This window comes from Dryobates pubescens, chromosome 14, assembly GCF_014839835.1.
Source record: "Dryobates pubescens isolate bDryPub1 chromosome 14, bDryPub1.pri, whole genome shotgun sequence".
In the NCBI taxonomy this organism is placed as follows: domain Eukaryota; kingdom Metazoa; phylum Chordata; class Aves; order Piciformes; family Picidae; genus Dryobates; species Dryobates pubescens.
In genome coordinates this window covers 18,112,987-18,138,986 of record NC_071625.1, presented here as the reverse complement: position 1 = coordinate 18,138,986, position 26,000 = coordinate 18,112,987, and the positions used below count along the sequence as shown (strand labels likewise).

The 26,000-nt window shown below is 37.4% G+C and overlaps 1 protein-coding gene across 1 annotated transcript in view; it reads right to left on the bottom strand.

Moving 5' to 3' along the window:
* The window catches only part of FAM135B (family with sequence similarity 135 member B), a 172,999-nt gene that overhangs the window by 29,013 nt on the left and 117,986 nt on the right, over positions 1-26,000 (bottom strand). The window contains exon 7 of the mRNA XM_054167407.1: positions 19,623-19,749. Within this exon, the coding sequence (XP_054023382.1) occupies positions 19,623-19,749 (127 nt within the window). The remainder of the gene's footprint in view (positions 1-19,622; positions 19,750-26,000) is intronic.

Sequence of the window (26,000 nt, the reverse complement as noted above, 5' to 3'; positions counted from 1 at the left end):
GATGGGGTAAGCATGCAATTACTTCAGTACCTTCAAGATATTACTGTTCTCACAGGACCATTTCTTTTGAAAAGTGTGACACACATACAGGGTGCAGAGCGGGACACAACAGCTACTATTAAACCCACCTTGGGGACCTTTTAAGTTAATGTAAACTAAGGTCTGTGCATGCTCATCTGCAGGGACCCCAGCATGCAAGGACGGCATCTGTCAGATGATGCTGAGAAATGTCAAGGAATGTTTGTCTTTGGGATGGCCTGAAGATTGCACACTTTCCACAATCACTATTTTAATTGCATCTTCTTCTCTACATTTGTATGTGTGTCTTTCTATTCCTGGTTTATAGCCTGAAACAGGGATACAGACCACAACACTAACAAATGAAGTTCAGTAACATAGTACACGATACTCCAAGGAAGAACACTGCCATAAAACTAGTAGTCAGGAAAACCAGTGGCTATGACTCATTAAACTGCCACAAAGTGCTCAGCTCTCTGGGTTTCTTGAATCAAGAGGGCAGATATTGGTTTACTTCTGCTTAAGGCAAAACTATTTAAACAAAAATTCATACTGAAGCTGACAATCCCAGTTTGCACAAAGCAAGATGGCTTCCCTAGGCCTGTAATATCCATAGTAGAAGCACTTGTTAGTTCCCTTTGTAAAGATTCTCATGACCTTTTGAGCTGACTGTTATTTTATTGTCATTACTTTGTAAGTAAACAGATTTTTGTATCCTAGTTGTAAAATGCACCTTCATTGATTTCCTTTTCCTTTTCCTTTTCTGTAACAGCAGACTGCATCTCTGGCTTTTGACCTTTTCTACTTTTCGAGATTTTGAGAGCACATAAATGACTGACAAATCTTCACTTCCAGACATACAGCCTTAAGGTACTCTGATAGCAAAGATGGATGATAATACAGAAGCTAATAGTATTGATACCAGGCAAAAGTATGACTTCCATTATGCCAACATTGTAAGAGGCAAAATAGCTTAAGAGAGCCAAGACATGATGGAAAAAGTGACAGGAAAAAAATGCAAACAACAAATAATTCTGATAATTACAGTCTCTGAAATATTTTGCTCTAAGATTTTTTTTAAATTATTATTTAAATCTTGTATATATGTAGAATCATAGAATTATTTTGGTTGGAAAAGACCTCTAAGATCATCAAGTCCAACCATCAGCCTAACACGCCCACGGCCATTAAACCATGTCCTGGAGCGCTATGTCTACATGTTTTTTAAACACCTATGGGGATGTTGATTACACTACCACCCTGGGCAATCTACTTCAATGCCTGACCACTCTTTCAGCAAGGAAATTCCTCCTAATATCCAAACTAAATCTCTCCTGGTGCAATTTATGTACATTTCCTCTTGTTCTAACACCCAATACTAGATGGAAGAGACCAACCTCCACCTCATTACAACCTCCTTTCAGGTAGTTGTAGAGCAATTAGGTCTCCCCTCAGCCTCCTCTTTAACAGGCTAAACAATCTCAGTTCCTTCAGCTGCTCCTCACAAGACTTGTTCTCCAGGTGTTTCACCAGCTTCATAGCCCTTCTCTGGACATGCTCCAGAGGCATCCTTCTTGAAGTGAGGGGCTCAAAACTGAACACAGTATTACAGTGTAACTTCACTAGTACTGAGTATAGGGGCACAATCCCTTCCCTACACCTGCTGGCCACAATATTCCTGATACAGGCCTAGATGTTATTGGCATTCTCGGCCATGCTGTTCTACTTAAAAGAATGTTTGCTGTATTGATGCTAGATGAAAATAAATAAATAAAATAAAATAAAAGTTACCCTATGAGATTCCAAATGTGCATATTTTCCAGCAGCTATCTGATGAATTCAGCAATGAGATTCTTTCTTATGTTGAGCAAGTTACTCGTAGAGAGGCAGACATATAATAAGAGCTACAACTAGTGACTTCAGAGACCTTTGGAGACTGAACTAATCTTGTGAGTGATAAATTTGAACAGGTGGAGACAATGAGGTTAAGAATATTATGCATGGTCTAATCTCCTATAGGATTTGTTTGGTTTTTTTGTTCTGCTTCTTAAAAAAATGAAATTGAGGCATCAGAATGAATGAATGATACTGAAGTAGATTCATTTAAGTTGGAAAATATCCTTATGATCATTGAACCCTACTGTAAAACCTAACACTGCCACAACTAAACTGCATCCCTAAGTGTCATGTCTACACTTCTTTCAAATACCTCCAGAGATGGTTACTCAAGCACTTCCTTGGGCAGCCTGTTCAATGCTTGGCAACCGTTGCTGTGAAGACATTTTTTCCTAATATCCAATCTCAGCCTCCTCTGGTGCAACTCGAGGCCATTTCCTCTTGTCCGATCACTTGTTACATGGGAAAACAGGCCAACCCACACCTCACCATAACCTCCTTCTGGTACTTATATAGAGAGATAAGTTCTCCCATAAGCCTCATCTTCTCCAGGGTAAACAACCCTACTATGTGGTTCCAGTAGTCTATCTCTCTCTCAGACTCCTTGATACTCCTCAATGTTCTCATCTCCTCCCAGAGTTCTGTCACTAATCAGAGGAGTCCTTTTCCATATGTGAACCTCCTGCAGGTGGGTTCATTGCATCCATCCAGTACTGGCATAAGATCCGGGCAGATCCTGCAGCTTGCACCTGAGTGGTTGCTTCTTCCTACCAGAGCAGGTGTAGAGTTTAGAGAGGACAGGGCTGCCTTCTAGGTAGATACTACTGCTCTTTGTTTGAGCTGGCAGAATTACAGAGCCCTTCCTGTCTGCCCTTCTGAGTGAACTGGAGCTGCTCACCTCAGCAACAGGTCTCATCAGCCACTCTCTGATGACAGCTGTCAGATCCTGTGGGTCTTTCTTCTCCCCTGAAGTCCCTTTTGTTGCAGAAATGTCAACATGCACGACATTAGAGGGCTCTGCTGCTGATCATGCCAACACAAAAGCTGCTCACCTCAGGAACTGAGTAAATGTAAAATACTTCATAGCTCTTTGCTTCTCAGTAGCAAAATAGAAAAACTAATTTTCTAAAGAGTTAGGTGATCAACTAAGTGCACATATTATATCAAAAATTACATATCACTTCAGGTATATCTGCAGGGTGTCATGAGAAATCATGTATATATAGTCTTAATTTCTCTATTTCTGAGTTTACAAAAGAGTAATGATAAAGAAAACCTACTCAAATGTGAGATAGAAACAAGTGCCTAGAGCTTTGGAGAAGTGAAGTCTTCAGCTGAATTTTGTCACAAAGATAGATCCCAGCACTGGGCTATCACTGCTCCCTGTTGATCTGTCCTCTAAGATGTTCTTTCAGATTTACCTAGGCAAGTAAAATAGCCTACAAAATCAACAACCTCAAACAAACTAAACATTGTTGACAATATCCCTGTTGAATGCACTTAAATAAATCAGGCATCTAAATGAATAGGTTTCCTGTGTAATGCTTTTTTCAGTCAACAGATTTCTCCTATAATCAGAGTGCATTACTGTATAATGTACTTTTCCTTTATAACAAGAGAAAAATTACTTGAGAAAAGTAAATACTGTAATTAAATAAAGTTCATGACAATCATTATTCAAATGCAGAGAACAATTTGTGAATATCCACTTCCAGAGTACTAAATCTATTTAACATCAAAAGGCACCAATTGGAATTTATGCTTTGTAATATACAGCAAGTTGTTTGTATTTGTTTTGTATTAAAGCAATTTCACAAGCTATGTTAACTCTGTGCAATGTTCAACAATAGCACTAATAGCTGGTAAAGTAAATTCTTTACATTTAATCTAATTCCACACAGCATTTCGCAATTCAGACAATTCAAATTGCTTGCCAAGAATTTTAAAATACTAAAAAGCTCTTCCAGGCTAAATGCACAAGTTTAGCAGTCTCCATTAGTATATAGAACAAGCCTACATTACTGCTTCTACTGAAGATCAAGGGAACTGCCTGAAAAAGAGAAATAAACCTCAGCATCCCAAGATGAATGCAGTTTCTGAAAGGATAATGTCCATTCTTCTGCATGCTCATATTAGTCACCTAATATATAAGTTTTATTTTAGTTTCAAACCCACTGACTAAGGAGATTCTTCATCTCCTTGGTCAGTGAGTTTGAGAGACCATTTTCTAAGATTGGAAATTTCCTGGTGTTTCATGGTTAGAAGTGAAATTTTAGTTATGGTTTGAGAGAACAGATTAGTGTTTGCATCTCATTATCATTCCTTGAAAAAAAGCAAGACAATTAAAAGATAATAATTCCTGGTAATTAGGAATATGAGGAGTAGAATACTCTTGTGTGTAGGAACACAAATGTTCAAAAGAGATATTAGTATTTTATAATTAAAGAAAAGGTAAAACAGGAGGGGAACCATGAGTTATATCATGCAGCTTATATTCAGTTATCTTATGCTTCTTAATTATTGATAAAAAAACAAAACAAAACAAAACCACAACCAACAAACCAAACAAAAATCCTAATTTATTGGGATCTTTGTATCAGATAACACTTGTATGGAAATACAGTCTCCTGAACAGGACAGTTGGTTGCTGTCCAGAGGATGGTGCAAAGGACCTTACAGTGATCTTCATCTGGATCAGGTGAGACTCCTCTAACGGAATACCTGCACCAGCTAGAATGTGGTCCTGCGTGACCACTCCAGTATATGCATCATCCATTGTTACAGATGTTCTTAAACAACATAATGTCTCAAATGTTTATCAAAGACTGTTCTAGAAAGATTTCTGAAAAAATACTTTCTATTAGATGGTGTTGGATGATGGGTTGGGCATGATGATCTTGAAGGTCTCTTCCAACCTGGTCCTATTCTGTTCTATTCTATTCTATTCTATTCTATTCTAATCTATTCTATTCTATTCTATCCTGACCATCTTATCTGTGTTCACCTTTGTCACTTCTGCATCAGGAATTTCTGGGACAGCCAGACTGACCACCCAGTATGTTTGTCACTGTTTGTCACTACATCAAAGCTTTTCACGGAGTTGTTTCAAGAAATCCCTGGGTCTGATCAAAATTCCAACCCAAAAAGATTTTACAGCAATGATTTAGTACTGTTTATAAGAGTAGCCACCTCCTCTCAGGTTGATCCATTCTCATCCATATAGACAACAAACTGCGGGAATCCTGGACTACCAAAAAATTAATGGCTAAGTGCAAGGAGGGTCCATACAGTCACAATAATTACCCCCTGCTATTTCATAGCTATAGGATGAATGTGAGCTTCATATTTAGAACAGCTCACTTACACTCATAGCTCTTGCCACTGATGACAAAATGCTTTCTTTTACATAAGCTGACATAATTTCCAAAATATTCATACTATATATATTGCAGTTAAGATAGAGACCCTACAAAACCACACAGTTTGCCATATCTAACCCTGCACAGAGACAGAAAGCAAACACAGATTTACTAAATGGCTAAAATTCTTTTCTCTCCCTTTTTTAATCCTGTTTTTTTATTTCTTGTTGAGAAATCAGTGGTAGACCCACAGATGTTCCCTTTCCATGTGAAGAGACTCACATGACTGTGCACATTGAGGGAGGTATGATCTGTCTTCGTTAATCACATTGGTATTGAAAATGTAAAATGTAAAATCTACAGGTTGAGCAGAGGGTACCACTGGTGGAAGAAGGGCAAGTCCTTACCCCATTTGCTGAAACTGGTTGCTGTACAATTTGTACAAAATTAACAGGATGAAAGTATTTGACTTGAGATCCTTGCATAACAGGAACCATCAGGCTTGAAAAAAATGACATCCTCTGAAGAGGTAGAAGAGAATTTTCACGGTCAGCTCTAATGGTTGTGTCTCAGCATTTCAACAACATAAGTTACTGTTCAAAACACAAGCCGTGGGTTTCTTAATTAAAAGTGGCTGAGAAAGAAATACTGGAGAAGAATGCACCTGACAGAACTTTTTAATCTAAACCCACCATTCTAGTGAATCAAAAATGCTTCACAGTTCTAGAAATAAAAAATCTGGTAAACACTGTTGAAGTTCTAAATGTTTCATACTGACACTCTTTGAGCAAACCATTTTGAGTTTTCAATTCAAATAAAACTGCCTGCTTTTTAAATTTTCTTTCTCACCAAGATCATGTTCAAATAGCAGTATATTGTGCAGTTTCAAGATCAAAAACTAATCAGAAAGCTTTCTTGTCAGAACAGGTGTTTCAGTTGGTTGTGGGTTTTTTCCCAGAATTTTTCTTTAGGGGACATTTAACAATTTTTAAAATTTCTATTCAATAGACAGGAAAACAAATACTGTCATGTCCTCAGCTTGTCTGAAATCTACTTCCCACATCATTTTGAAAACAACCTAGAGTCTGAAGGTCAAGTTGTATCTTGTGTATTACCACAAGTGTCTGCAATCACGATAGCTCTTCATATAAAAGCACACACAGAATATTCTTCAGAAGTCCTTACAGAGCCCTGAATAAGAAGGGTTTCCATTTCCTACACCTGATCTAGGGGGTTATACGTCTCCATAGAGAAAATTAAACCCATAAAAACATTTCTATAGCAATAAATTAAGCACTGAGGGAGATGTCTCATAAAAGTGAGAGCAGGTGTCTGACAGGAGGAATACTTCTTCCAAGATGAGAACTGAATCATCTGGCACAAGAAAAGTCATATGCTTTCCTTGCTCTCTGTTAGATATATGTATGAAAATGACACATATTAGCTATATCTTAATCTTCTTATTATTAAGATCTGTGTCTGGAACATTCACAAAGCACAGTGAATTATCCTTTGGCTGAGAGGTGATAAAGCAATACTAAATAACTATTGTATGGAAACCAACCAACCAACCAAAAAAACAACAACGCAAAACAAAACAGTGTTTGATTTTCAAATGGTTTGAAAGTGATCATTTCTGCAATAGAGGGTCAAAAAAGGGTATTTGTATATAATTTAAAATTTATTATTGAGAAATACATACACATGTTCTGTAAATTCTGATATCCTGAATAAAATAACACTGTGATGACATCAAAAAAGGCCTCAGTACAATGTCCTTTCTGATTAAAAAGAGTCCATGCTGCTTGCTCACAGATAAGGAAAGCAAATCCACTCCTGATGTTGTGATCAAACAAGGACCCCTGAGCTGAAGAACTGCCTTATTATTGAACATCCCTGCAGGCAGCAGGCACAAAATCAGTCAGGTTCTAAAAGGACGCTTGTTGACAGTTTTTGTCTCTCCCACATGTATGTATATCCTCACACACATATCAAGAGATCCTGTTCAGTGGCATAAAATGTATTTGCGCCATTAGAATTGGCACTCAGAGCAACAGAAAACACCAATAATGTTTCTATACATAGCAACAGGGAAGAATAATTTAAGTTGCTTCTCTGAATAGAGTGTAAATGACTTAATGCTCTATAATCACACATGTAAAGGATTTGTGGTGGAAGGATTTGTCTATGTACTGTCTGATACTAAATAGAAGAATGAATGAATAAACACATAAATAATAAAAAGAATAAAAAGTGCTTCTGAGTATTTTTTAGCTTCCTAATAGTTATATCTTGCAAAGTTTGCAATTAATTACATAGGCAACAATAATCAAAACTCTAACATATATCCCAGCTTGCTCACATAGGAATGGTGAGATTAGTATCCATCAAAACTTTTGCCTTTGGACTGCAAACATGTCCAGCTCATTTTATCATTTGGACTCCCTTCACAGCACATAGAGAAAAAAAGGCGTTTTATGAGCACATTTCATTCCCTCTACTTCAGAATTTGAGGCTAATCAACATTATTTCCTATAAATGCTCCTCATTTCCACAGGCTATGTATGAAAGGAAACTGAACCAGAAGCTTGAATGCAAATAATGGCTTCTAATTTGATTTACTTTTTTTTTAATTTTACAGCTTTTTGGTTTAAAAATCAGGATTTAACTGGGGGTACGTGTTTGGGTGTGTGTGGTTATATTTATATCAGTCTGGAAACACTGAAATATCAATGGCAATAAAAAACAACACACAGAGATTAACAAGATCTGGTTTTATCTAGCAGTTGTCATTTATAAAGCCTGAAATGCATCATAAATCAGTCTACATTTTACACGTGAGAAAATGAATGCTCAGAAAGATAATCTGAGCTACTCTTTCCAGGTGCAGGCAGAGGGAGAGAACTAGCAGATCTGGTGTGAGCTGAGCAATCCTCTAACTTGGAGAAAAAGCAGGAACTGGAAGCATCTGATATGGAAGTGAAGAGGTGTGTAGGGAAGTGAAGAGGTGTGTAGGGAAGTGAAGATTCCATCTTGTGTTGTCCTCAGTGTTCACTGCAGAAGGATATGGCTATGGTTGGTACAAAAGCCAAATGAAGATAATCTGCCAGAGCACGTGGATTAGTTTGGACCTGACAAACAAATTAGTTAAAGCCAGCTCTTTTGCAGAAGCCATTTCTTTCGTAGTGTTTAAGCACAATATACCATGAAACACAGTGAATGTCTATCATAGTGCATGAACCAAACTATTTCACTAAGTGTTGCTTTCTGATGCACAGAAACAGAGTAAATGGTCACTCTGAAATGTCGTTTACTTAATAAAAGCAACAGCAAGGAGTACAGATTCCTATTTAGAAATGCCAGGCTCTATTAAATCCTGCTAGTCACTGCCGCAAAGAAAGTGACTTCAGGCTTAGATCTCTGTTCATGCGTGACTAGAGCTACAGGAATAATTGATTTTACAGTTCAATGCCCAAACTGGCCCAAAAGAAAAATGTATTAGGTCAACTTAGAAAGAAAGTATTTCCTTGTTCAGAGTAAAATGAAGCACCTTCATGCACACTTACTTAATGCACTACAGATACAAATTAAAATGTCCCTTAAGCTCATCTGTACATTCTGAAGCTAGATAAGTTGCGGTGTAGAATAGAATAGAATTAACCAGGTTGGAAAAGACCTTCGAGATCATCAAGTCCAACCCATCACCCAACGCCGTCTAATGAACTAAACCATGGCACCAAATGCCTCATCCAGTCTCTTCTTAAACACCTCCAGTGATGGTGACTCCACCACCTCCCTAGGCAGTCCATTCCAATGGCCAATCACTCTCTCTGTGCTGAATCACGTATGACAGTACAGGATGCCATACCAATTTTTTAAGCTGGGGAACAGTAATCAGTAGAATGTAGAGATGATGTTTGTATGGAAAATATATTTTGACCTACCATAATACGTATCTATTTCACATTTTCTTACAAAGGTGGTAGACTGAACTCAGTAATCACATCACCCCTTCCTATCCCTGACTTCAGTATTTGAGCTCTGCCACTTGTTATGAAAATGGCATACCAATGGGCTGCCACATGTAAGGGGAGAGGTAGGGTGACATTGTACCCTCTGCAAGTCATTCAGTCTTGAGATACAAACCAAGTCACACTGCACTTGTCCCAATTATACTCCACTGGGGCTCATGAAATTTGCTTCCTTTTCTGCCTTTCCAAAATAGTCAGAGATATTGCTTTGAAATCCACAGTGACCAAATATTTGATGAGTCCTATTTTTAAGGTTGAGTATTATCACTTGAATCAGAGCAAGAATGTCCTAACTGATATCCTGCCACTAAGAAAAGGATTAACATTGCAGTCTTATTAAAGAAATATACCTCCAGCAACCAAGCTTGCTTTGTATATGTAGCAGATCATGACAATATAAATTTATCCTGGTCCTAGTGAAATTTGAGAAGCTGTGCTTGAATTGTGTGAAGCCCTCAAGGCAGCAGCACACAAGGCTGGCATTTTAAGCCTAAAAAGCCCAATCACTTTGCGTCTTGCTACTCTCTTAAAATAAAACTATGCTCAGCTAAAAATGTGTTCATGCACAGAGGAACAGTTAATTTAATTTCTTCAAACATTGAAGCACCAACTTGTCATAATGGATCCATTCTTTGATGGATTTTTAGTGTAATCTGAAAAAAAGGGGTTTCTTTTGAAAATTGTTTTCCAAATCTGGAGGTGGAGTCAAAAATATCAACCAGAAAGTTCTAGTGCTTAGGACCCTGATGGGTCAAATACAATGTATTTGATTTGAAAGGTGACTTCATTATTGCAGCCTACTACTTATAAGAGGCAAATAGAGTTCACAACTAGAAAGTAGGGAATTTGTTGCCAAGATGGACATGGATCCTGATCTGTGGGGAAGAGGAAGGAAAAATTAGATGAAAACATAAGACTGGAATCCTAATTTGGAAAACATGTAATTAGAAAAGGAAGGAGATAGACTGCTGTTTACTCCAAGACATAGTATTTTGTTTCTCTATACATCCTTTCATGACTAGTTGAAGACTTACAAGTAGAAACAGAATTTGCTTCTCAGGTATAATTCAGATGAGTGTGCTTGCTATTTGTGCAGAAGGAAAGATTCAAAAGAAAATAGCTTCACAGTGGGTCATTTTAGTTCTTGATCACACATAGGAGAAAAAGGATATGGTACCAAACATGACCACCCAAATTTATGTAATTTGTAAACTGCCTAGAATTCAGTGTGGAGGTCTCTATAATTAGAGCAGTTGCTGCGTGCTGGTTAATTCTCTTTGTCTTCACAAACTGAGATAAGAATTAGAATATTCATAATACTATTTCTGATCTCTTCCTCAGCTTGGTAAATTTAAACATTAACAACACTGTCAAACAATAGCTAGAGAGGAAATATTTAATTGTCTTTTGGCAGTGACAAATTACTGTAGCCTTTATAGGTTCCTTTTTTTAAGCAGTTTGACATTTCATTAGTAAGGCAGAATTTTTTAATTTTATTTTATGGTTTCTTTCAGCCTGTTACACAGCCAGTGTTACCCTGTCACTAATATAAGATCTCTTTAAAATGTTAGAAGGCTGCAATAAGGTCTCTCAAGATCTTCCCAACCTCTTTCTATCTGCAAGAGAAAGGCATAAAGTCAGATGAAAGCTCTATATGACTGCTCTTTGACAGCCCAAACCAAAAGTCATCATCATCTTATATGTGACAGATCTTGAAGGAATATGCAACATCTCTGTTGAAGTTAGCTCTATTTGCCATTGGTAGACAAAACCAGATGATGAGAAGTGAGGGTGAAAACCTAAAAAGGACAAAGGAGTACCTCCAAAGCAGTGTCAAGTCATGGTTATGGTAAAGCACTGTTTCCGCTCTATGTATCATGTTTCTTTTGTGAACAGTTTGACTCTCCAGAGCTGTCAGTCAAACATTCTTTCTCCACTACTGAGCTCACTATAAGTATTTTATTTAAAACCAAAAAAAGTGACAGCCTTCAGAAAAAAATGGTAAGCTACTCATGGATCATGAAATTTGATAGGGTTTGAGTGTAAACTACTTGAGGGCTGGTATATGTGCTATGCATAATACAGGAAGTATTGACTGGGAGAGGAAAATGAGCCTGTGAAAATGCAATACTTATGCAAATTTATGCATCTCCAGCTACTCAAAAGTTCCCCATTTTGTTGCAGTAAATTATATCAAATTAATATAATTTCCTTATAGAAACATACCTGAGAAAGTTTCTGATTAGTCATTACTTCCATTTCAGTATTAAAACAGAAATTGTGGATTTCTGAACTGACAGAAAGGACTGTATATTGTTTTATAATTGGCTTTGTAATTTGTTGGTTATTTGCATGCATGTCAAGTAGCTATAAATGATTCATTGCCTGAAAGTGTCATAAGTGAAGACTCCAGGAATGCAGCATAACAACAGCATTAGATATTGAGCTCTTTCCTTGCAGCAGAAGGCATAGAAACCACATCCCTCCACAGCAAAGCAAACAGATCATTACAGCACCTGTGCCAAAGCAGAGCATTGCTTGTGATGACTAATTGTTTGAAAGAAGAAAGATGCCTTCAGACAGGGATGCAAATTATTATTTTGGGGTATGATTGGTGAAGTAAAGTAGTACTCCTGAAAACAAACAAACAAAACCCACCAAACATATTTTGGAACATTGCTAAGAGAAAAATACAATGAATCTTGTTTAGTCACTTTGAAAACTTGAATTATATGAGCAATGGGACTCCCTGAACCATAGAATTATTTTTAATAAAATAACTGGGAAATGCATGGAAGTTGATTTTTCTTACTCAGTTTTACAACAAACCTTGGAGTACGACCTTCCAAGAGATACACTGTTGACTATTTTCCACTATAGAGTAATGGACAAAAGTCAAGTAACCTGAAAGATGGCATATTTAGAAACAATAAAAGGACAGGGTTTTTTAACTCCATTTTTAAAGATAGCTGATATAACACATTGCCAGAAGATACTTCTCTGAGCTTTGTAGGATTCATCACAATTGTGCAAATGAAAGCACTGGGAATTCCTACAGTCTTTTTTCAGAAAGGATAGGGCTGTGGCATAAACCAATATTTGGGCAATTTGAGGAAGGCTTTCCCTGAAGTCATACAATTTCTGAAGCTGTCACGGCTTAGGCTTGGATTTCCTTTTCTTTACCTCTGCTGTCTCAGTGATCATTTAACACTTAATTGTGATTGTTTGCGAAACATAAGACTTGTTGAACTTCTGATCCAGTTTGACAGAGAATATTCAAATCGGCATAATGTGCTCACATCTTTGGGAAAAATGAGAAGTCAATTGGGAACCACACAGAAAGAGTGGGATAGGAAACAACATATGCAAATAATAATAATAAAATGCTGATGTCGATTAAGACATGCTTTCTTCCCACCTGCATATGACTCTTAGGAACCTGCTTGGTAACATGTCAGGTTAGATGGGACTCTGGGCAACCTGATCTAGTTGAAGATGTCCTTGCTTATGCCAGAAGGAGCTGTACGAGATGACCTTCAAAGGTCCTTTTCAGTCAAAACCATTCACTGTTTCTATGAACTGACAAGGAGTAAAAGTGAAAGAAATAAGACTGTTGTCCTTATCTGGCTTAATAGATATCAGAGGCTATAGACAAATGATATTTCAGCTCCTTCCCACATCAAGACACATCCAGCTGTCCTGGGATAACAGAGTAACTGAGTGCACAGACAGAGCTAATACACCAGACCCTATTCAAATACCATGCTATGAAGCTGTGAATGACAAAGGTAAACTCTAATGTAAAACCAGACTGACTAGAACCTTGATTTCTCCAGGTTTATGCCAGTCAGAGAAGCAGTGTAAGCTCATATGCCTCTGACTGTGTCTAGCTTACTCTAAACACACATTTAGATTTAGATTCTCACCCAAATACTTTATGTCTAAACCGCTTGACTACTTGTACTCCTATTTTGGGTATATGCAGAGCTTCCTTGAAGCATTACCCAGTTCTGCCCAAAATTTCATTTTTTGCTACTCATCAAAACACTCCAGCATAGATTCTGAAGATGTGATTAAGTTAAATCAGCTTCAGAGGTTATTCATGCATTGAAGAGCTGCTAGAATTATTCTTTTATTTCCATGAAGCTAAAAATAAATAAATAAATAAATAAATCTTTATCTATAGTGGCTAAAGTATTTTCTAATGTTATTCACCTCTATCTGACAATGCAGTTAAGAATTGAAACATGCTGACCCATCTCTATTTCCTTAGTCCACTTTTTCTCTTTATCAGACTGCTGAAATTTGACTGATACTCAGAGCAGTGATAGTCATTTGTGCACAAGTTAATATATATATTATAATATTAATATTGTGCACAAGTGCTGCATCAAGACTTAGCATTCATTATAGCTGCAAAAATGATTCTAGGGTCATTATGACTGGCATGCTTGCTCTGAACAGAAATACAGACTCCTGTTGTCACTTGGAGATTTGTTTCTCCAAATAAAAAGGAAAAAAAGACAAAGTGGTTGGGAAAAGAAGGAGTCTCTTCTTATTCCCCAGTCCCTGAGCTGTTGTCTGGGACACTTGCCAATAGCAAAGGGCTAGCTTCCAGATGATGGATCTCTACTGCGCTGTTGTTGGCATCTGTGCTCCTGTTGGAAAGGCTGTCCTCTCTCAGAAGCTATGAGAGTTGATTAGGTCTCCTTTCAAGTACTCTTTCATCTTCAGTCAGTGGAAATTATTGTAGTGTTCTTTAAGGCATATGAAAATAATTTTTCAAAGAAGTGTTGCTGGGAAAAAAAATACTGAGAAGAAAGAAAAACTGATTCACAGAGTACTCTATCAAAAGGTAGAGAGCAGCCAAATTCAGTTCCTAAATGGAAGAGTAGAAAGGTTGTTCCTGCGGCTTGTGTACTCCATTTCAGCAAGCAACATTTGTCCCAAGCATCCTCCTATGAACTTCTCAGAAGTCAATATTGAAAACTGAAGAAAGATTGATTGCAAGAATGCTGATCAAGTGAATGAATACACAAACCACATCAGCAGATTTCAGCCCTAAAGTGAGAATTTATGGTGATGGGGGCCAATTAAGTTCTTTAGTATATAACTGTAATAATAGCAGCGAAAGAGAAGTAAATTCTCCATGCTCAGTCTGCCATTTATCACTCTACTCACAACTACTCTAAATTAGCCATAAAAAACCCTTCTTTTCAGTTATAAAAGTGTAAATGTGATTGGCTTTTTCACAGTGGTATCCAGAGAAAGAATGAGAATTGTAAAGAGAATGTAGCAGAGAGGTTTGTATAAAAAAATGCAGAGATGTGATTTTCCAACTATACAATCATTGCAGAAAAATACCAAAAATAGATAGACCTTCCTATGCAAATTCTATTGCTTTTCAAAAGGAACCAATTATCACTTCAATATAATCAATTTCCAAGGATTTTCTCCAGGAGATTCTACCATCACCCTGTCTAGAGTCTCACAAGAATCTCCAGATGATTTCATAGCATTTTAATTGAACTCCACAATGAAGACATTGCAAATATTTTTCAACATTATGTTTTAGGACTAATTCCAATTGAATCCCAGTTGTTTTTTTAACTCTATTGCAATGCAAATCTTTGTCTTGCTATACCTTGCATATACCAGATCAAACCTAAGAGCCTCAGAAAAGAAATATACTAGTGATTAAAGGAACTGGTTATTGTCACATTATTAGTCAACCATGTTTTCTGCTACAGCTAGAAAATCATTCAGTTTTTTCTAAAACTCAGCCATTTATCTTCAGGCAACTGAAGATTAAAGATTTCGTCAGTAATTATCACAAATGGTGCCCTGAGCACACTGATTAAAGACACTTGTCATTACACCTTATAAAGAACAGTATATCAGCCCTTTTACTATTTCAGAATAATTATCTGTTGGACATCTGCTGGAGTCCCAGTCACAACTAATCACCATTTACATAAGCAAAGCAATGAAAGAATCATGTTCCTTTGAAAACATCCATTACAAACACATGACAACACAGGAAAAATATGCTTTCCTTACCACATTCACACCAAAGAAGAGAAGTCTGAGACAAAAAATAAGTAATTTCTGAGCAACATTGACTTGCTGGAACGAGTCCAGAGAGTTGGTGAGGGGTTTGGAACACAAGCCCTACGAGGAGAGGCTGAGGGAGCTGGGGTTGCTTAGCCTGGAGAAGAGGAGACTCAGGGGTGACCTTATTACTCTCTACAACTACCTGAAGGGAGGTTGTAGAGAGACGGATGTTGGTCTCTTCTCCCAGGCAGCCAGTACCAGAACAAGAGGACACAGTCTCAGGCTGTGCCAGGGGAGGTTCAGGCTAGATGTTAGGAAAAAGTTCTATACAGAAAGAGTGATTGCACATTGGAATGGGCTGCCTGGGGAGGTGGTGGAGTCGCCATCACTGGAGGTTTTCAGGAGGAGACTTGATGGGGTGCTTGGTGCCATGGGTTAGTTGTTTGGGTGGTGTTTGATTGGTTGATGGGTTGGACGCAGTGATCTTGAAGGTCTCTTCCAACCTGGTTTATTCTATGTATGTATTAAAAATACTGGATTAAATTCTGATGTAAACTATGTAAATGATGCTTCTGCAGACTTTTTTATTTATATGAAGTAACTACCAAGAAGGCCAATGGCATCCTGGCCTGTATCAGGAACAGCGTGGCCAGCAAGAGCAGGGAAGTCATTCTGCCCCAGTGCTGAGCATTGGTTAGGCCACACCTTGAGTACTGTGTCCAGTTCTGGGCCCCTCAGTTTAGGAAAAACTCTGGCAAGCAGAATTGTGGCAAGAAATTATGGTGGAGCTCCTCCTACAGTTGGCCAATTCACTGATCAAATGAGACAACTGGAGGATAGTCTGACACGTGTTTCTTTGGTTTCAGCCATTGAAACTCTGTCTGAAAAAATTGAGAATCGCATGAAGGAGCTGAAAGAAGAAGTTCTTCATAGAAAGAGTGATTGGCCATTGGAATGGGCTGCCCAGGGTGGTGGTGGAATCACCATCACTGGAGGTGTTTAGGAAGAGACTGGATGGGGTGCTTGGTGCCATGGTTTAGCTGATTAGATGGTGTTGGATGATAGGTAGGACTCAGTGATCTCAAAGGTCTCTTCCACCCTGGTTAATTCAATTCTGTTCTATTCAATAAGTAAAAGCTATTCTAAATGCTCTTGGTGGGCTTTTTTCTGTATGATTTGAAAAAAAAATAAATTTTTTTAATAGGTACGTAGTATCTACCAGATATCTCACATACTCAAGATGTAAATTTGTAGAATCAGAATCTTAACTGTGCCTTCAGTTTGTGAATAATCAGACACTGTTTGTAAAACTTTTCCATTGGTATGAAGTTAGGAATTAAAAAAAAAAAAAGACATTTAAAAAACTTTGACAGCTTCACAGAACTTTAGGTACATCAGGTGCTAGTTACAAAGGGGGTGGGAAGGAAGGCAATAATATGCACAGCCATCCCTGAATAGGAAACAGTGAAGCACCAATCTTTTGCAAAGTTTTAGTTCTTTTGCAAAGATAACTCTTTCTTTTTTACCATCTCTCACCCCCATTCTTTCAGCCTACTGCTTTATACTATTTTCCCTTTTTCTTTGTCTCTCTCTCTCTCTCTCTGTCTTTCCCATATAATTTTGATTTAGAGTCAGGATATAGCAGATGCCCTGAGGATAAAGAAAAACCACAGCCACCAACCAACCAACCAACAAAACAGCCAAAACCAATGCAACAAAGTTAGAAAGATGGATAATATGAATCTCTGCATTAAATTTCTACATTAAATCTCTACCTTAAATTTCCTGTGTCTGAAGAGTTATGGAGTTTGCAGTTATGTATACCTACCTCTTTTCTCAGTTAAACTATAATTTCCACAATGGACCCTACAGGGGCTATTCTCTGATGCACAACCTTCCCTTTTCAAGAGGTGAAAAATAGAATTTTAACTATATAACTACACAGAAGAAAAGAAGAATAAAATGCAGATGAGTAAGGTGTTTAGCTGGAGAGGTCTAGGCTTTTCACATGTTGATGAAAAGATGAAAGTATTAGCAAACTGTGGAAAAGAACTCTTCTCATTAATACAATTTTATCTGAATGACACTCATAGCTCTTGTATTATGTCAGGCATAAACACTGTGTCTTTGGGCATAGCTATATCAATGCTAGCTAGGAGAATAACACTTCCTATCAGACACCAGTGCCATATTAATGGGAAGTCGTATGATTAATCAATGTGGTTACTTAGAAGTCAATCTATCTGCAGTGCAAGTGCTATCGAAATGAAAATAAGATTACTCTGAGTACAGATTATTAATAACCCCCACTATGTCACTGACTCAACTTGATTATAACACAGCAGGCATGTGATGCACAGTATTGCAAAGACATTAAAGCATGGTACAGAGTAGGGCATAAAAGTCCTGAAGTGTAAGTAACCATTCAATTTTCAGTCCTGCAAGGAATATCTTGGTTTTATTTTACTGTAGATGTAGGATGTATAGATATTTTTTAGTCTGCAGGTCTTATGACTTTTGAGATGACCTGAAAGCATGAATCTGTGTGATGTTAAGATACAGACCTTGCAACATCTGAAACAACCTCTTGAACTTCCTCACAGGGAAAAGCAATTTAGCAGACCCAAAGGGGAATTCAGATGCCCCCGAGGGAAGGCAGTCATGTACGGCTCATGAGTTTGCTTCATCCCAGTAGATCTCCCAAGCCTTCAGTAGATATGATTCTATTTTGACATATATTCCCTCTGAATGTAAGCTATGAGTTGAAGAGAGCTTGAGAAAGTAGTAACACCTTCCTTCATATTTAGCTGACCACAAAATATCTTATTTAAGAGAGAAATATCTTCATTGTCTTAATTGTTCTTGAAAGGAAAAGTATAGTGCAGATAGAGAGAAAATACAGAGGGAGGGAAGGACACATAAGAGAAAGAGAAAATACCTGTTTGCTGGGTAGATGTCTGGAAAGAGAGTAGAAAACATAGGGGAAAAAAATCACTAAGGCCTCAACAGGATTAATTATTGTCACTACTCTGCTAAGCCAGGAAATGAGGAACCTGTCAGTGGTATTCACAAGTCACTTGGGGAGAGCTAGGGAAAATGCACGTATACAATCCAAAGCCACTAACATTTAATTACTCTCTGCCCTGAGAAGTCAGAAGTGCAGAACAAGTTGCCATCAGGATCTATCATTAACCAGCAGCACCTCAGCAGTCCAAATACAGAAGATTAGTTCAGGAAGTAGCAAGATGGGCTATCAATATAGATTTTCTTTGTAAATGAAAGCAGTCATTTTCAGTAAGAAAAAGGAAAATCAACTACATAAAGAAGATGAGAACTTCTACAGTGATTATATGTGTTCAAATATTGTCTGAAACATGTCTAGTGGGCCAACCTTTGCTGCCTACCAGGTTCCCACCAAGCCACTCTTATAGTTCTCCTTCCTCAACAGCACAGAGAGAGAAAAATACAGCAAAAAGCTCATGGGTGAATATAAGGGCAGGGACATCACTTAAAAATGCTAACATGGCCAAAACAGTTTCTACTTAAGAAACTAATTTACTTTATTACTAATTAAACACAGTAGAATGAGAAATAAGAGCAAATTGAAACCCATCATCCTATAGGTCACAGCCACCTGCTCCAGTATGGGCTCCTTCACAGGCAGCAGTGTGACAAAATTCACTTCTTATCTAGCACTTAAAAAAATCAAAACCACTCAACCACACAGTTACTCACTATTTTCCAAGCAAATGTCTTTGTACTAAAAATTGCACAAGCTTTACTCTTCGCCTGTTGTAAGTTACATCAAATGCATACGCTAACTGTGGGCCCTGTCTTGAATAAGTTAATATGCATAACACCTTGTCACCAGCTCTCACGATACTCAGTATTCCAGGCACAAACTCTTCCTCCACAACATCCTTAATAATGGCACCTGAATGTAATACCTGAAAGCAACAATCTTTTACTGAATAATTAATTTCATCTTACAGCAAACACTTGGTCAGGTGTCCTATTTTAAAAGTGTCACTGACAATCAGAACATATTATTGCAAACTTTTCTAAACTGGTTCATACATGTGGGAAATGAACACCAAGAACTGTATATCCAAGTGCCATGTGGTTCATGGAGAAATGTTTGAAGAGTCCTTCCTCCAACTAAACCCCTTTATTAGCAATATAAACCAGGGCAAGTTCTTCACAGGTAATTTCGACACTCTGTGTGAACAAATGGAATTAAATCAGCATTGTTCATCCTCCTTACCTCTGAAGAAGTGGGTTTGCAGTAGCCAGCTCCAAAAACTAGATTTTCTAATGACATACTGGACTGGTCTGCTCCTGTCTCCAGGTTGCCTTTACCAAGCCATGACCCTTTCCCTGGACGAGCAAAACTAAAAGAAGAAAACATGAGAAGAAAAATAATCAGAGTAGTAGTGCTAGAGGAGACTCATTGCTGCCCCAGTACTATTTTCTTAGAAAATACTTGTGAGCTTGACTTTCTTAGTGCTTTTTGATTCTGTTGATTTCAAGATGATACTCTAGTCCATGTTTCCCTTTCAAAATGACCATTACGCTAGCCCAAATAATGTGAATGGAGTTTACTTCCTGGCATTCATGCTGAGTGGCTTTCATTCAGTCCTTTCATCTGCTTTATGGGTCTTTTTTCCATCATAACATCAACAGCACAACCTTTCCATCTATTCAGACAGCTATTACTCTTACCTAACTTCTTATCAGCTGGCATCTTGATTGATGAAACATCATTCTCTCTGGTTCTAAACATATCACCCTTCCTCTTTGAATTGCACACCATTTCCCTTCACTATCAATATCCTTTATACCTCATCCTAGTCTTGTATTATAAATTCTAAGTTTAGATCCCATTTCTCTCTGTCCCACAACATAAGCTTCCAGAGTAAAAAATAACAAGACTTCAGCCCCAAAATGGTATTTCCTTTTGATAGGTACAGTCCATTTGAGATGTGTTCTCCCATACCCACGTACAACATGAATTCACTGTTGTTCAAATTCTTTTTCAAAAACATGACCGAATTTAAGTTGGTTTAGTGCTGAGGTCATTACCTCTCAGTGCTAGCTATTATGGTCACAGTGTTCCCTTCTGATTGTATCTGTATGTCTCTTACAGCATGAACCCATGAAGAGTGGAACATCTTGTTTGGAATTTACTCAGCATTTAGCCCCCCATCAGAGTCCTGGTGCTTAACTGGGGCTCTTACTGGGGATCAATCTGAGCAAATGTCTGCATCACAGTTAATGATGTAGCCTGCCTTTATATTCACTGGAGAGGAATTGGCATTTCCAGGGTATGAGTCACCTCTTTTTGAAGGAGTGATATCAAATAGGTTGGATGAATTTCACCCTCAAAGTGCTTATTTCTTATTGCTGACCATAAAGAGAGGCTAGAATGACTGCCTCATAAACAGCTGAAGATAGGTGAGATAGACTCTGTGAAAATAAACTATATCAAGATTTCAAGAGAGAAATCAGGCTACTTGTGGTGAATACAATGAGAAAAGTTACGGAGTCTAGATGGTGATGCATGCAACCATAAGCACTCTTTAAAAACATATAGGCAAATGTGTAGTTGAAATAATGAACTGCAAAGAACAATAATTAAAAAAAAAACAAACACCAAAACCAACAACCACACTACAAAAAACACCAAAAGACAACCCAAACCCAACCCAAACAAGTCACTGCAGTACATATTGCAGAGCTAAAACCTCAAAGTTTTTGCTACAGCTTTCAGACTGGGATCACTGTCCACAGACACTTGGTGACCATCCAGGCATCTCAAATTACATCATGCTCAGGAGACTTGGTCTTCTTGAAAGATAAAAACTTCCAAGATAAGGAGTGCAAAAAAAACCCCTTAAAATTACGCTGTGCTAGAACTGAAAGCTAATAAAAGCCAAAAACAGTGCCATTCATTTGGCCAATTTTTTCCAGTCTGAGGTTATTCCCATATGTAGATGTGGATCACCTATCTATGTCAGTTCTGATCAGCCGTAATTCAAGGATACCTACACCTGACTCAGTTTTTAAGGACAGGTAACATTCCTGTCTGCTATACAGAAACACATACAAAAGAATGGATGCTTATTTTAAAGGCACAAGAAGAAAGAGAGCAATACTCACTATCGCCCAAATAATAGGTGGGGTTCTCATATGCAGAAAAAGTCAGTAATTTGTGCAACATCAGAAAAAGAAGATCAAGGAAAACTAAGAATTGGACTTGTTCCAGAAGATGAATCATGTTTCCCTGCCTCCCCTCTGAGTCAAAACTCTGTTTGGTATACAGCGTCCAACATTCATGTACTGACAAAAAGGACATCCCATAAGGGTGAGGATGATGCAGAAGACCTTAGCATGTATCTGGCCTTGCTCATATATTTATTAATTTATCTGACCAAAGAAATTGCCAGCTGGCTGCCTTTGAGGAGCATGAAGTATTTCCACATATTTTGTAAATGCAATACTTAAGATAAAAATAAACAAATTAACAAACAAAAGAAATTTCAAACAACCAAGAGATAAACACTGCTCTGAATAATTTCAGCTGTTACTGGATGACATTGTATGCCCTGGTCTGCTAGAAAGGCTCAGGAGCAGAAATAAAAAATGATTGCTGTAGTATCAGAGAGAGAAGCTTAAACAAATGTTGCCTCTACATGAAAAACTCCTCATTTGAATATTAGGGAAGCTTTCAAAGGTTTTAAGGGAGAGTAAAGCAGTTTTTAATACCTTATTTTTTATATATTTTGCTCTTACAGTAAAGAAGGGATTTTCATCTGTTGGTTTTATGGAAATTGATTTCACATAGCACTGTACAACAAAAACCTTTTCTGGGAAACCTGCCAAAATATTTGTCTGTTGAGGGAAAGTTTAACTGGAAGGCTTACAAACCACTGAGGTTCCCCTAATGCTTTCTGAAGTACATAATACTTGAAGAAAATTTTACTAGCATTCATAGGTTAATTTCCTACATGAAACTTTATTTTCCATATTTATTTTTTCCAGTTATAGCTGTAACTGTGCTTATTTGTATAAATCACACAATCATGAACCTTGAACCCTGGTTATTTACGTGTCCACTTGGACTATCTATTTAATAGCTCTGATTTAACATCAACATTTAGATCTTCATCCTGTATGTTAACCTTAGCTTTTATTTAGAGTCAGGATAAAAAAGGTCAAAGGAGGTAATGTGTGTGTATGTCTGTGTTCAAAAAAATGGTCCTGTGTGCAGAATTTACTGCCATCAGAAATGAAATTGGTTTTTTGCTCTTTCTTTTTTTTAGATGTCGATACCAGCAATCAACATTTAAGAACTTCCTGGCTCAGAAGATATATTCAGACATTTGTGCATTTGTGGCCATGTCTTCTTCATTTATACTTTTGGCCTCTGTTAACATCTTTTGGAATGAATTGCACATTTTAATGTGTGCTGCACTTTCTGTCTTTTTTTTGAACCTGCAGTTGGAGAATTGATTACAGCACCTCCTACTTCTCATGTGGCAGAAAGTATTAAATAATCATTCCTTATTTTTATATTCTGTGGACAATTCTCTAACATATAAATGAGGTGACAGCTCCCTTGGGTAAGAAATGGATTGGCCTTGATAAATGTTAATTCAGAAGTGTTATTGAAATATTCAGAATCCAGAATATTCAGAGAGTATTCAGTATTCAGAATAAATGTTTTAGACCAGTTTAATAAAACATATTCTTCCTTTTGAGATTAAAATGTCCTCAATGAAATAACCTTTCTAATTTTTAATTTTTTAAAAAATTTTTTTTCAAAATTAAGACCTTTTGGGGTTTCATCAGAATAGTGCAAAAAAAATACAAGTGAACAAATCAGGATCCAAATCTTGCTTGGTGAAAAACTGGTCTTGCAAGGTCTGAAATGATCAAACTTAAAAAAACCCAACAAACAAACACCAAACCAACAACTCCCCTGCCCCCAAGTATCAGTATGTTTCTAATTACAAGAAATTATCATCTTGTGATAGAACCAGAAGTTCAAGAAATGAATTTTCATCCCATTTATCCTAGATCCTGCAGAGAAATAACTTCTTTTGCCCTTAGCCCCTTACATACAAAGTATTGCAGATTAGAAAACCAAAAAATATAAGTAAATGAGTAACACACCTCAGAACAAAACCCCCACATCCCCCTCTTGACAACATTTCTCTTTCATCAGGAACTTCCTTCTGACTCCTACAGAATAGGAAATATGTGATGCACAAGACTGATATCCCTCAGCGTTACAGCTCAAAAATTTAATATAGATTTTGGCAAATTACTACTGGTACATGGTCATGGGGTACATAGATGATCTGTTATTTATTTTTGTGAATAGTATGTGGATATTTACAGATCCTCTAGATCTGCTCTGGATGTTTCTCTTACACAAGGATTTTCATTAAGGCTGTAAAATGTTCTGAGCTTCTTGTGTAAAATTGATAAGATTTATTAGAAGAAAATTTGTAATGGAAACAGATCTCTCTCTCTAGATCCCAAAGAGAGTCGAGAGGATAGCTGGTTTGAAATCTGTAGTGATTGTGATTGCTGGAAAATGATGGTTTATTTCCCCTGAGCTTTACCTTAGTTGCTGTAAGACGGGAAAGCAGGTAAAGTCATGTAGTGCTATTTACTTAGTTTTGGAAGGGGTTGGTTTTTTGTTTGGTTTGGGGTTGTTTTTAAAATTTTTACTCAGAAATAATAATTTCTTTCATATATGACTTCTCAGATGGTATCTCAGGAAAATGAAATTTGCAAGAGTTTTATCTTTGCAAGCACATAACAAACAGTTAAAAATAAAAGAGAATTTAAAGGAAAAATCATCCAATGATTATGCAAGAGTTCTTACAGAAAAGATTTTACACCATTAGATTAATAAATACATCATAAAAGTAATATCTCTTTACTGAATAAGTATTCCACTTTCTTTCTACAGATTAATTTATTTGCAAATAATATGGAGTGGGACAAAAAGTCATAAATTTTTCTACCCAGAATTTTACCTGTGGCAGTTTTAGACATAAGCTGCCCATAAATTGGTGCCAGCTAAACTTGTAATTGTAGAAAATTTGACCTTCGTTATCTGCACACAAATTCAAGGTGCACAGGTAGTATGGTGTGTGTGTCACATATAGCTATATCAGCTGCACTTTTGAGGAACAGGAAAATGCCTGGAATTTCAGTGAGATAAAATTGCTTCAGGCTAGCCAGGGTTGGCCTGATTCCTCAGTGCAGTGAAGATGAGCAGAACTAGGTCAGGGTTGCAACCTTCAAATACCTTGTGTCCCTTTGATTCTGTTTCCTCTTCCCAGAGCAGAAAAAGATCAAGGTAGTGAAAAATTCAGTATATGTATTTTAGTTTCTCCAACAGTAAAATCCATATATTATTTCCCCATCTTGGATGCTATCAAGATTTCTTATTTCTCGTACAGCAATTTGAATATGGCCAATAAAGAATTCAATGTTAACAAGTAAAATCCTGAAATCCTACTTTGGTTTTCACATAGACATAACTACAAAAGTGAGGAAGAAAATAGAAAAATTAGGAGAATCCAGAAAGCTGAGAAAATTAACCCACTTAATTCTGCAAACAACAGAAAACAGGTTTGCCAGATGCTTGTAATGAAGGATATTGGTACTGCCCTTTTTGCCCCCTTTTTTTTTTCTTCTTTTTTAAATTGGTTTGTGTTGTGGGGTGTTTTGAGGGTTTGTTTTGTGTTTTGATTTGGTGTTTTGTTTGCTTATTTGTTTGTTTTTTCCTAGACAGAATTTTTTTTTCAGCTGAAACTCAAGAAACAAAGTAAGACTGCAGATGCTAGGACCCTCAAGTGAGCTGGATTCTGTGCAAAGCTTTGAGGAAACCAGACTGTAGAGGTGGTAGAAGTCTGTACTGAAACACCACTCTCACATTTCCCAAAAGTATTCAGGGCAGACATGCCTAAATCATCTCAAGCCACTCGATAAACTTTTAGCACAAAACATGCTAATCAGATCCTAATGTCCATGCACCTTGGCAGGAAATACAACATACATGGGCGTCGTTTCCACTGTGGTAAACTATGTGTGTGTATGAAAGTACATATTCTGGTACTTGATTCAGAGAATTTTTATGAATTGACTCTGTATAAATTGCACATGCTAACTCCTCTTAGGAATGGGTAACCCTATATTTCTTACTGTTTTCTTCCTAAATGAGTCCAGTATATAAAAGGCACTGACCTGAGACTAAGTAGAGTTGAACACCACAGACATACATGTATCCTTTTGGGAAATAGAAATATTTCTTGAAGTCTGAATTCTGCTGCAGAAAGGCACCTTCAGAAGGCACCTTGGCTAAGAGCTGATTCTGGGCTAAGAACTGCTGGTTCCATATACAAAGTGAACCTGTTGCAAAGCCAATAACAGAGAGCTAAGGGAGAAGTCAGTGCTTCTGGCTAGAAACCAAACTAATCTACACAAACCAGAAAACCAGTGTCCAAAACCCTAAATCCTCCTTGCCTTTATCCTGCAACTGTCTACTCACATTTAGCCTCTGGAGCCTGGCTAAGGGAATAAAAAAGGTATTTAATCTGTTGTGGAGGCCAGTGAATTCAGC